Here is a 13498-nt window from a genome sequence, read left to right on the forward strand (position 1 = left end):
TTGTGTTGAAATGGAAAGCAGAACTGACAAAATACTAGTTGTGAGTGTCCTACAAGTCACTAACCTAAAGACAGCAACACTAGTAGTGTCCGTTTGCATAATTTAAATTCATGCTGCTCACAGTAAACATAACAGATTTTACCATTCCTTTTTGTAATATATCTCAAACTGATGCCAATCACATTGTTATAACTGCTCTTCCTACACTGTATAATGCTGGTATGAAGAGTAGCAATCTGAAGGGAAAGGATGTGGGGGCAGAAGAGAAATGCAAACCACAAACTCTTTTTCTTAGAAATGTATTTATATATATATATATATATATAAAAGGCATAACATTCAAAACATCCTTATTGTACAATATAAAATAACTGTAACATGGGCCTCTAAATATTTATTACAAAAAGTCAATTTTGCAAAAATCTAAAACAGCATTTACATTTTTGCAGCATTTGTAGTATGATCAATTGTCTGTTGAATAATTATATAAATACTCTTAACAAATCTCTTTGTTTGTTGCATACTCATTCATGTTTTTCTAGCAACGTTATATTAATGCCCATCAGAAGGCACAATCTTGAATATACTTATTGCTTCCATTGCCCCATTCCTTCCCTGAAAAACAACAACTTTGTTTCCTCTAGAGTTTCTACACAACTTTGGAACAACTTCGCTAGAACAAATGATTTCTGGAGAAATGAAAGGCACCTAAATTATCAACAGTTGTCACCTTATGATGTATGACCCTTGACTTGTCAATAACACTGAAAATAAAACAAAAGCTATTAAATTAATAAAACAAAGAAATATATCACATTTGCTAGTAGCAAATGATCATATTAGCTGCAGTTTTTCCCAATGGGATTAACAAAGTGCACCAGTTATCCATGTCTGTACAAACTATTTTCAAACATTAAATACACATACAGTAAGTTTTTAAATATTTTCTATCAAATACTTTAGGACAAATATAAATTACAATTTTTTTCAAATAAAAATTACATCTGAAATATAACTTGATATTACAGAATATAAAAATACCCATTTTGCCTTTTTTTGGAAACTATGTATTTGCAAGCTCTGGCATGATGCTAAGATTTCACTGACAGCATTTGCCTTTCAAATTAAAAGGCTCAAAGCTTAATACATGGGAGTTGCAACTTCTCTTATACAGTGGCAAACCAAGTGCGCAAGCAGAGAATCAAGAGAAGGACTTAATAAACAGCTTAACAGAAGAGGCCATCCTCAAATGATTTTATCAAGTAATGACCAAGAAGATGATTCTAAACTGGTGACAATTACTAAACTAGAGATATATTGTGCATACCAGAGGCATGGTAACAGCAAAGGGACCACAGCTCAGCACTGGTTCAGTTGCTAACATCTCCAGTTAAAAGTTCCTCGGGTAGTAGAATGAAAACTATATTTGTGCCCAAAACTCTGGAGAGCCACTGACTAGCAGAGTAAAGAATACTGGAGTAGGTGGACCAAAAGTCTGATTCATTGACCTGGTTCAGACATAGCAAGTGTAAGCCAGCACAAGCCTTGGGTTTGCATACTCACCTCCTGTCTTTGCATGTGAGGGAATGAGATTTAAAGCTTCTGCTCCAGGTTTAGAAGTAACTGCTATTTGCTATTCCATCTGAACTCAGAAAATGCCAGTTTGTTAACTCCTGGTCAGCTATCCTAGCTTGTATAACTCTGGGTTGCACAAACCACCATTTGCCATGTTTAGACTTCATTGTCTTCTAATCCAAGAATTCAAGCTTTAAATCTCCTTCCCTTGTACATCAACGACATGTGGGGAGTGTATAAGCCTGAGGCTTGGTTTATTGTTACATCAGTGGCTCCCAAACTTTGCCCCCCATGAACCATTTAAAAATTGCTGGTGATCTTGGCGGACCACTGAATGATTTTTCCACCTGTTGCAGCAATAGTAATGTGCTGTGCTAAATGCTGTGTGATTTTTAATTGTATTTTTATTACTTCTTTCTTATATCATATTTTACTGTATTACAATGTGCATTATATAGAATTCACATGGTAATACAATATAAGAATCAAAGAAGCAATAAAAATGCAATTAAAAATCAACATGAATTTTTAATATGAGCATACTGCAGACCCTGTGAATAAAGCTCACAGACCACTGGTGGTCCATGGACCACAGTTTGTGAACCGCTGATCTAAACCAGGCACACATTATTCAGATGTTTAGTAATTCTGCATACTTTCTGTAGCAAGCACTACATGAAACATGGAGGTACATAAAAGGGAAAGTGCTTATCACTGAAAGCATGTAAAATTACTGGGAAGTTGTAACATATAAGGAGGCCTGAAGGCTCAGAAAAGGAGGAAAGAATGGTTCTACCATTCAAACTAGTTTCCTACCTCTATTATAGCTCCTATATGAGTTTAAATATAAAAAAATTAAGTATAAAAACACACACATGCTGAATTCATTTTGAAAGACTAATGAAAACGTTTCATACCTTAAAGATTACTAATTATATGGGACAATCAAAACTACTTCACACCTAACTACATTTTATTAGCACCTCTTAACGCTCCAGGTTTATAAATGTGAGAACATTTTTTCTATCTGCTATTATACCACTGAACAGCAAGGATGCTAAACCCAGGTTGTTTCTGGAAAGCCATTGATTATTGCACTGATTGCTGTCTAGGTGTTTGTGCACATTTCATGGTAGCAAACACAGGCTGTGACCAAGTGTACACATATTGACAGTCCCGGATCTTTGATGAGCATATCTGTATGACAAATGTGTTTCTAAACCTCATGGGTTAGATCCAGACTAAATTAGTTGGACTTATTTCCTACTGAAAACAATAGGAATGAAGTTATGAAGTTATTAACATGTTCCACTGATTGCAATAAGGCCAAAGGTTAAGTAACTTAAGTCTGGATCCAACCCAATACATTTAGGTGTACACTTTTAAAAAAATCTTAGATGTATATAACAAACAAAACATATGTGAAACAGCCCCCATTAATCACTACATTGTCATGCCAAGAATTAACCTACACAAGCAGTGTCAAAAGCAATAGATTTGCCCTTTTCTCATTGCTGACCTTCCATCACAACAGGAAAAGCACCCTCATATTGTAGTTAGTAGGAATGCATTATATGCAAGGCAAATACAAATTCAGTACCAGAAATTCAAAAATGTACAACACCAGACCTTTGATCCTGCATATCCCTTGGCCATGGGGGTGGGCACAAAGAAAACAAATGAAGGGACATAGGTATAAAATACAATACACACAAGATGCAATTCTGCCTGCAGAAGAACAGGAAAAATAGATATTTTCATCATCTGGAAAACATAAAAAAGGAGAAGTGACAATTCCATTTTTAATTAAAGATTCTAACATTTCCCCTGAATCCAGTTATATAGTGACTTTTAAATTGAGCTAGGAAGGATTTGTTTTTCAAATGTTTTGGTTGCCAGAAAAATTACAAATGTTTATTAAAAAGTGCCATTAGTGCACAGGTTGCTTTGCAGAATAACATACAAAAGAAAATTTAAGAATTCACAATTATAAATCTTCCATCAAAACTGGAGCAAAAATGCTATTGGAAAAATACACTATGGGTTGAATCAAGACTAAAGCTGTAACCCTATAGATACGTTCCTGGGAGTAAACACCACTGAACACAGTGGGACTTAATTCCGAGTTGATATGTATAGGATGATTTTGTAAGTTAGTTGCATTTAGTTCCCAAAAAAATCAGTGGGACTTAACCTGTCGTATCAATTTCTTTGGGGCTTCTATACAACTAACTTAGACTGGATTCTGTCTTTTATTTCCTATGCAGCACAAAAAGTGTGCTTGGATTTTCAAGTACATCTAAAAACAACAGTTTAGATGCCAGTTTGAACTGGATGCCAATTTATATCCACATGATATCCCAAATTTACAAGCCAGATCACCACAAACATTTTGAATTAAGCACTGAAAGTCAACAATCCTAACACTATGAGTTGAAGTGCACTTGAGCTGTGGGTAAGGCTGTCTAGGACAGGGGTAGCCAATGTGGTGTCCTCCAGACATTCTTGGACTACAGCCCCCATCAAATCCTAGTCAACATGTTCAATGGCCAGTGGTTATGGGAGATACGGTCCAAGAACATCTGGAGAACACCACATCGGCTACCCCTGGTCCAGGAGAAATGATAATTCCTGTACAACTGGATCCTAAAAGCTGTTCCATCACATCTTCCGTAATCTGGTCCAGTTGAATGAATATGATATTTTCCTTTGAAAATTCTCTAGCAAAGCTCAATCAATATCCCTTACTTTAAAGGCCCCAAAGTAAGTTCCTTCTGGAGAGCGATCCAATAATGAGGGGTATGATACCTGGATACTTACTATTTCACCAGCTTTCAATTTGAAAAACCCTCCTACATTTACAGAATAAAAATGAAATTCTGAGTCTCCTGACCAATTCTTTGTACTTCCTCCCTTCATCAGGACTACAGAGTTTCTCCTTCTAATGTCCATTTTTGTCACATACACCATCAACTGCAGCATTTGTCCAGTGAGGTTTCCCAGTGTTTCATGATGTCTAAAGCATACATTGGCATATAAATAATAAAAGCCATCATGGTTGGCTATTAATTTTCCATCACTGAAAGTCATATTCAGTATGTTTGCCCAGCCTTTGTCATGATGCCAAGATGTAAGGTTCACTTTACTGGTGCCTAAGAGGGAAACAGAAAAGAAAATTTCATTTTCATTTTAAGTTTAATGTCACAGATGAATATCTTCTGCAATAGTTTTGGCAGCCATGGATTGGTGTATTCTTGGAGTTGGTTTTACTGTATTTAATAGACTTCTTGTATTGATATTATTGCAATAGGAATTTGGGTTTTGACTTTTGTATTTTGATAAATTATAAAATACCAGAACAATCGTTAATATATTAACTCTGCCTCCCCAAGGTCAGTTTGTTAGTCACTTTGGGTTTTCCTCAGGAAAGAAAAGCGGGTTAAAAGAATGAAATGAAATTTAAAAAACCCTCTTTATTCCATCATGTTTGCCATTTATCCTTTTCCCCATGTATATATATAGATATATATGTATATGCATATATCACAAGAGTGGCTGTATATTATAGTTAACATGGATCTTTCGCATTCTGCAATGTTAAATTGAAAATATGCCCCCATTACATTCTGATGCTTCCCATAAGCTCATTTCAAAACAAAACCTTACAAAACTTATAGTCCTGAACTCATAAATGCTTGCTTAACAACCCTCTAAATTTTCATGGCGATACACAAAACAGTCAAAGGGAGTTGAGAGTTCAAAGTGTAAAAAAGGGGGGGACCCAGAGCCCTTTTGGTGTTTTTTCTGTCAGAGTTCTCATAATTTGTTGAAATTAATTAAAAATCAGCCATGTTCACAGAGTACCTGTAATCCTATTACTGACCTTGCCCCATACTCTGACCTTCATCTTCTGCAGTTTAAAAGTTAAAAAAAATGCCTGGCTGATTTTTAATTAATTTAAGAAGTTATGCATTGAACTCAATGATAAGCCGGGCATGCTCAGTAAGAACCAACTGTAAGTGTTCTAAAAGCCAGACTCACAGCTGCTCGATTTGCCTAATCAGGGGATCACACCCACACCAGACCTTTATTTCACTTGAGACAGTCATGGCTTCTCCCAAAGAATCCTTGGAAGTGTAGTTTGTGAAGGCTACTGAGAGGAGACTCCTATTCCCTTGACAGAGCTCCAGTGGCCAGCATGGTTTAACAGTCAGCAGCTCTGGTTGAAGTTCTAGAGCATCTCCTAGCACCTCTCAGCACCCTTCACTAACTACACTTCCCAGGATTCTTTGGAAGAAGCCATGACTGTCTAAAGTGAAATAAAAATCTGGTGTGGATGTGCCCAGGGACACCTTTGGTATAAGTTTGACACAGATTTCTAGGATGAATAATGAGAGAAATATAATTTTCTAGGTTAGATTCTCTGTAGAAACTGAACTAACACAGAAAAGAAGCAAAGTAAGAACACAAAGAAACACACAAAAATTTATTTCTCCATCTTTGGAGATGGCAACTGCTGCCACCACTCACCATATGTTCATAGGCACATGTTACCAAATTCTTCCAAGCTACATAGGAAGTGGATTGGACTGTGAAAGACCAATCCAAATTGTGTTGGCATTTTTACAAATTTGTAGGGCAGTGCAATATCTCGGAGAGGAGGTCAGGTCTCCTGCTCCCCTGGTGCATTCACTATAGCTGCCCAATTTCCCTGCTTTTTAAAGTTTGATAGAAATATCTGTTAGCTATGGGTACGTTTTTTGCCTATTAGTGAATACATATATATAAGTTGAATGAGATGTGTCTCTGTAAAAAAAACCTCTCTTCTTTTTTCTTTTTTCTTATTGTCTTGTATTTTCCTTTCTTTAATAAAGATTATTTAATAAAACATAAAAGTTTGCAGTTTAAACAATCAAAACCTTTACAGTTGCGAGAAGGTAGCTGTCTAAGATTGTTAGAAAGAAATAAGCCCAGTTTTCATGTAATATGAGGCACAGTTTTTGTGGTTTAGAACTATGAGGATGAGCTGTGGTGAGCCTCATACACACCCATTCCCCCTTCCGCCCTCTCCACCTCCAACATATCTACAAGGAGGCAATCAGAAACTTCTACTTCCATTTTAGATTAGCCATAGTTCAGTGTTAAAACCAAACCCTAATTGTGGTTAAACTAAATGACAGTTTGTTGAAACAAGAGGGAAAGCAAGGAGGGAGAGTTTGTTGAAACAAGCCAGCTTCTTCATGGATTGTATTCAATGTTAGTCTACTGACAGCACACTCCTTGAAGTTAACCTCATGACTAACAGGTTCATTAATTTCAGTGGGTCTACTCTGAATAGGATTTAGTTAACTATAACCCTATGATTTGAAGATCCCAAACCAATCTTCACACAAACAATAGTTTAATTCAACCCGTGGGCAAATTACAGTTTAGAGCTGCTTGTCTGTTTTTCATTTTCCATTTGCTCAGTTCAACAGTTTAGGCCTCTGTGCAGACAGAAAATGAAAGTAGACAATGGCCATAAACATGGTTTGTAAATTCAGATATCCTACCAAGCAACAGTTAATGCAAACCACTGTTTGCAAATCCACTTTAAACCATGATTTCAGATTCTGCTTTGCTAGCAAACTGCTAACCATCATTTATCAATTCAAACATCATTAAGCTTCCTTCACCATGGTTTGGCATGATAACATATAATGGCCCAATTCAGACAACATAATATTGATAATAACAAGCTTAAAAAAGAACTTACCAGCTGGAATTTTGTTGCCATCAATTATGAGATGGGCAAACGGTGCTTTGTCATGTTTGTTTTTCTTGGGTAAATCTAACCACGATGCTTCCATTATAGCTAAAGACAAGACAACCTATTAAAATAACTAGAGAAATTTTACAAGATTTAAACAATATTCAATAATAAAATCACTATCATACTTACATTTCTCTAACCTTGACTGATCCTTCCCAATAATAATACGTTGGACTTCCTAAAAATGAAAGAAGTATACTTATTTTTGCAAAGTCAAGCTGCAGGTAAGTCTGCTGCAGGCTCACTAACACAGCCTAATTTATACAATAAGAGATGCTCAAGTTCATGCTGGCCATACCAGCGGGTCTGGAAGCCCATAGCTTTAAAACACAAGGTTGTCTATATGAGCTCTCCTTCATTAATAATTTACATGCTCCTGGTCTGAGTTCTAACACTAAAAAAGGGGGGCATGTGTTAAGATGCTTCTGAGGAGCTCTAACTTGAATTAACCTTGAACTTCCACCCCCCTTTTATTATTAACCTTCAGGGGAGTCCCCTTGTTTCAAGTGACAGCAAGAACACAAATTGCTTTAGTCACTTTGGGCTAGGTTGGTTGTAGCCCTTAAATTTAAACCACAGTTTAGCGTTACAGGAGTTGCAGCGAGTCTCAGGTTCAGGAGCTTCCCCTTTCCCTCTTTCTCTGGCACGGATGCAAAGAGGAGTTTGGAACCTTTCACTTCCTTTTTATATGAAATGCAGGTTGCTGTGTTGTCTGAACTTGGACAAACTGGTTAATCTACCTATGGTTAATTGAAAAAAGCTAATCTCAAACCATCTTTTATGAAGCTCGCTTTTTAAAACTAACCATACTTAAAAATTTGTGTTTTGACAACACACTAAACTGTGGCTAATCTCAAATGGAAGGCGAAGCTTCCCATTTCTTCCTGGTGCCTACACCAGAGAATGAGAGGGGAAGGGCGAAACTGAGGCTAATTCTCATAAAGTTAAAACCATGCATGGTTTATTGTTATGTCCAAATGCACCCTTTAACTCCGACATTCTCTCACACATGACACAAAATTATGACCTGTGTTACAGTTTAGTGCAGATCTGACAAATGTGCCAAAAATGGCATCCACAAACCAAATTCTCCCCTTCTTCCTTCCAAATGTATAGGAATATTTGCCTGTCACGATGCCATGACAATGTAAGCATCCCCATCCCACAGTATTGATTGCCAGTGCAGGGAAAGACAAATACTCTAGCTATGAATCATGCAATGAGAGGTATGAATCTGTTGCCCCTCTGTTCCCTCACATCCTGTTGCCAACTTCATCACATTCCACATGATGGTAAAGAATCTCTGCAGCCTAGAGTCTAATCTACTGTGGAAGCTTCCCCCCCCCACTTAGAACCCTGGAAAAGCAAAGTACTACATCGGGGTGGCTATTCTGTGGCCCTTCAGATGCTGCTGAACTATTACACCCATCAACCCCAACCAGCATGGTAAATGGTCAGGGATGATTGGAGTTGTTCAGAACAACCGGAGGGCCACAATAGAACAGAGGGTCCTAAACAAGTAGAGAAGGATCCCCACTGCAGATATTCAGCTCTTCCACTTGTGGAGGGCAGCAGGACCAGAGACAGAGGGGGTGCAGCTAGCATGCTCATTTCTGCTCTCTCATTCAATTCTAATCTTGTGAAGGATTTTAATGCCTTCATAGGACTTATGTAATCATCACATATGTAGTTCTGTACAATGTGAACATAAGCAAGATATAAGCCTGGAACTGACAATGTGACTGACACTGAGAGGGGAAAAAAATCAAAATCATTATCTTGCAGGAAATCCACTGGTTTCTATCTTAGTAAGTCAGGAAATACATTGAAAAGAAAGCACAAAACTATTGGTTCAGAATGCTGAAACCATAAAAACTGGTCCAGTGAATCTTTGTAACAACAAATAGCACAATACCTAACAAGGAAAGGTGACAATAAACTGAAAGCAAAATATCCCACTGACTGACTTGCAACATTTGCAACGGTATAGAATTTGGAATATCCTTGGACAGGACAGGACCTTAAAAAGAGGAATGAATGAGGCAAGATGCAAGCTTCTTGGAAAACAGGCCACTGTGTTTCCTGGGTGGGATCCAAGCAGAGCAACAAGTTTAGGGGTGGGGAACCTTTGGCCAACTTTGACATGTGACACAAGGAGATTGACAGGTGGGTGATCCTGCCCAGTTGAGATCAGCCAGCAGAGAGGGGGGAGCAGAAATGAACTCTTGGCCCATCAGCTGATAAGCAAGGGGCATTCAATCCGGCTTTCTTCAGAGATCAACTGTGCCCATTAACCCCACCCATCTGCTGATGTCACCTCCCCACAGAGGTGGCATCACCTGATGGGTGGATGTGCTCTCACAAAAAGGGCCTGCAATCTGGAGGTTCCCCACCCCTGTGATAAAGCAGTGATCTGGTGGATTGCAGCAATAGATTGAATAGTATGGCCATCATTTGATTTTTTGGTGGCTTAGGACTCCTCTATTTTATGTAGTTGTAAGGGAAAGAAAAAGAGAACTAGAGGAAAAAGAGGGCAGTTCTGTATCAGGGTAGAAAACATTTTTCAGCCCAAGCACATAGCTAACCTTTGGGGGGGGGAGCATCATGCCAGAAGTAACCCTTCCCTTCCCAGCCGTGGAATACCACTTGTACAGTAGTTAGGCTTGGGGGAGGGTCTCCTCTTGGAGGCAACATGAGGGTTTGTTAAGTCAATTGGGGAGGTCATAGCACAAGGGGAGGTTATTCCTTCCCTCCCGAGCTGAGCCTCTGCCAGAAAATGCCCTCCTTATGTGGCAATTTTTAACTTGTTCAATAAACAATCTAGAGTTAGGGGTGAGTAGTAAGGTGGTCACGTTTGCTGTAGATACTAAATTGTTCAGGGTTATGAAAACAAAAAGGGATTGTGAAGAGCTGCAAAAGGACCACTCCAAACTGATTGACTGGGTGGTAAAATGGCAAATACAATTCAATGTAAACAAATGTAAAGTGATACATGTCAGGGTAAAAAAATCTTAATTTCACATATACGATCAAAGGGTCTGAACTGGCTGTCAGCGAGAAGGAACGAGACCTTGGGATTGTTGTGGATAGCTTGATTAAGATGACCCACTGTGTGGTAGCTGTGGAAAAAACACAAACTCCATGCTAGGGATAATTAAGAAAGGAGCCAAAAATAAAACTGCTAATATCATAATGCTATTATACAAATCTATGGCGCAACCATATTTAGAATACTGTGGGCAGCTCTGGTTGCCTCGCATAAAAAAAAAGATATTGTAGAGTTGGAAACGGTTCAGAAAAGAGCAATCAAAATTATCAAGGGGATGGAGTGACTCACCTATGAGGAAAGGTTGCAGCATTGGGGGCTTTTTAGTTTAGCAAAAAAGTGAGTAAGAGGTGACATGCTAGAAGTGCATAAAATTAGGCATGGCATGGGAAAAGTGGATAGAGAAAAGGTTTTCTCCCTCTCTCATAACACTAGAACTTGTGTGCATCCAGCGAAGCTGAATGTTGGAAGAGTCAGGACAGACAAAAGGAAGTCCTTCTTCACACAGCACATAGCTAAACTATGGAATTCACTCCCACAGGAGAGAGTGATGGCCATTGTTAGAAGTGTGACAACAGCAACTGCCATTTGGTCCTCTTTCCATGTGGGGAGAGAGAGAGAGAGTCCTCGTAGCTGGCTCGGCTGCCACTGACCTGTGCTCATCTTTACTGTCTGTTGTCCTTCCATGTAAACTGGTATGTCTCAGGGAGCTATTTGCACTTCTGACTCACTTTCTTGTTCCATTCTTCTCTGCTGACCACCGGAAGAGAAGGAGCCATATTCTCTTTATCTTCTCTCCTCAAGCATGAGGGGTAATGTCCAGGCATGGTCATTGCAGCCTCCAACTTAGTTAGTTAGATAGAAGTAGCACCTTTCCTATCCAGTATGTATTTCTATTAATAAAGTAGTATTTTCTTATTTTGAAACCAAGTCTAAGTCTGAGTGATTTAAAACAAGGTAAAGGCTCACTTTCTCTCAGGTTAAATCACACCCATGCAGCACAGAGCTCTGAACAAGCTACACTAAGCTAAACTCTGCTAATTTACCAAATCTCTAATTGGTCTACCAGCCATTGGAGAACCCAACAGCCATCAACTTGGATGGCTTTAAAAAACAGACAAAATAATGGAGGATAGGGTTATCAATGGCTATTATCCCTGATAGCTATGCTCTTCCTCCATGGAGGCAGCATGCTTTTGAATACTAATTGGAGGAAACCACTGGAGGGGAGAGTGCTCTTGTGCTCAGATCATGCTTGTGGGCTTCCCCCAGGCACCTGGTTGGCCACACGTTCTTAACTAGGCTTGTTTAATTAGGCCTATTCTTTTCAACAAGAGCCAGTGTGACATAGTGGTTAGAGAATTGGACTACGACCTAGGAGACCAGGGTTTGAATTCCCACACAGCCATGAAGCTCCCTGAGTGACCTTGGGCCATTCACTCCCTCTCAGCCTCAGAGGGAGGCAATGGTAAACCCCCTCTGAATGCCGCTTACCATGAAAACCCTATTCATAAGGTAGCCATAAGTCGAGATCAACTTGAAGGCAGTCCACTTCTATTCTTTTCAATGCCGCATTAAAACCTTTTATTTGCCCAGGCATTTTAATGTATGGGTTTTCAAGTCAGGTGAATGGCTTTATTTCTCTTAATTTTATTGTATTGACAGTTTGTGTGGTGTTTTCATAATTTAGAATTTCTTTGTATACTACCCTGACAACCATTTTTGCATGAAGGGCAATTTATATTTAAAAAAAAAATAAGGAAAGAAATTTTAAAGGCCTCCTACTGGCGTCAATTGGAATAATTTACAAGCTTAGCTGCAATGCTGGGGAGGGGGGAATGAGTAAGGGAGGCTGCGGGCCACATGGGGAAGCCCAACAGGCCACATCTGGCAAGAGGGACAGAGGTTCCCCATGCCTGTCTTCCATAGAACTTCCATAGAACTTTCATAGTTGGGTAAAAAAAGGGAATTTCAGCAAGCCAGATTTTGTCACTCCATGCATCTAGCAAAATTCTTATACAATTATGAGAAGCTCTGCCCTCCATTTACAGTTAAAAAAATTTAAAGTGGGCCCCAGGTTGCAGTAAAGGGTGGGCTCTGGAAAGGAACACACTGAAGACTAATCGCACAGTCCACATTTGTCCTGCCATCAAATCGTTTTTAATTCTAACCTTCCAAAAAGCACTACACATCCAAAGATGCAGCAACATTTATAAATGCTTTAGACGGTGTTCAAAATGCTACACAACTTGGTATAAGTCTTACAATAATTCTGTGAGATAGGTGAGTATTTTTATCCCCATAGTGCAGAATTTGTGGCAGAAGCAAGATCTGAACCATTGACTTTCCTGCATTTTAGTTCACTCCTTTAACTACTTACCCTACACCAGATCTCTCACCTTCTCATTACAGCTTTAACAGCTTAAACTTTGTGTGATTTTTGCTTGTTTAATGTTTTCAGAAAGCCAATTCTGTGTCAGTTTCCACAGAACATGTTGTATATGAAATATGCACAAACATATACAGTAATCTATTTGGATAATACTTTCCCTTCACCTCCACATGTGGCAAGGTCATGTGTGGGTTCTTGAGCTCACATGCTTCCTTCCTACCCCATCCCATCCTCTACCTCCAACATACATAAGCCTTCAGCCCCAAGACTACAAAGAACAGACTCTCAATGAGTGGCTCTGAAACCCTGGTGCTCAAGCACTCTCATATATGTAAAAGTTTTCTCATGAAAGGCCATCCTGGAGGTCTAGCCTATGAAGTGCTTTGTTGCCATGAGAAAGACGAGTCTAGGCCTGAGTTTTCCCCAACTTGACAGGATCTGGCAGTCCAGCCAAGAGGAGGGGGGATAGAGGGGAAATTACTCCATGAACTGATCCAAGGATTTGTGTTTGCCAGTCTTTCCTCCTAAACTGATGGCAGACTTTTTTTTCTCCAGAGTGGGGTTTGCAGCTCTGGAGTACCAAAGGACTTCCAAGGTTACATGCAAGAAACCAGGAAACTGAAAAGAAAGAAAAATATAATTTGTCTATGTAGTCTGAATAAAGCTGGGGCAT

General features: G+C 39.0%; 1 protein-coding gene across 1 annotated transcript in view; it reads right to left on the reverse strand.

The window, feature by feature from the left end:
- Positions 1-352: 352 nt before the first annotated feature.
- Positions 353-13498, reverse strand: part of TNFSF11 (TNF superfamily member 11) — a 39665-nt gene continuing 26519 nt past the window's right edge. Inside the window, exons 3-5 of the mRNA XM_061629908.1 lie at positions 7517-7565; positions 7331-7429; positions 353-4727 (exon numbers count right to left, since the gene is read on the reverse strand). Of these exons, the coding sequence (XP_061485892.1) occupies positions 4306-4727; positions 7331-7429; positions 7517-7565 (570 nt within the window). The 3' untranslated portion in view covers positions 353-4305. The remainder of the gene's footprint in view (positions 4728-7330; positions 7430-7516; positions 7566-13498) is intronic.

The sequence above is a fragment of the Rhineura floridana genome, chromosome 5 (assembly GCF_030035675.1).
Source record: "Rhineura floridana isolate rRhiFlo1 chromosome 5, rRhiFlo1.hap2, whole genome shotgun sequence".
NCBI lineage: Eukaryota > Metazoa > Chordata > Lepidosauria > Squamata > Rhineuridae > Rhineura > Rhineura floridana.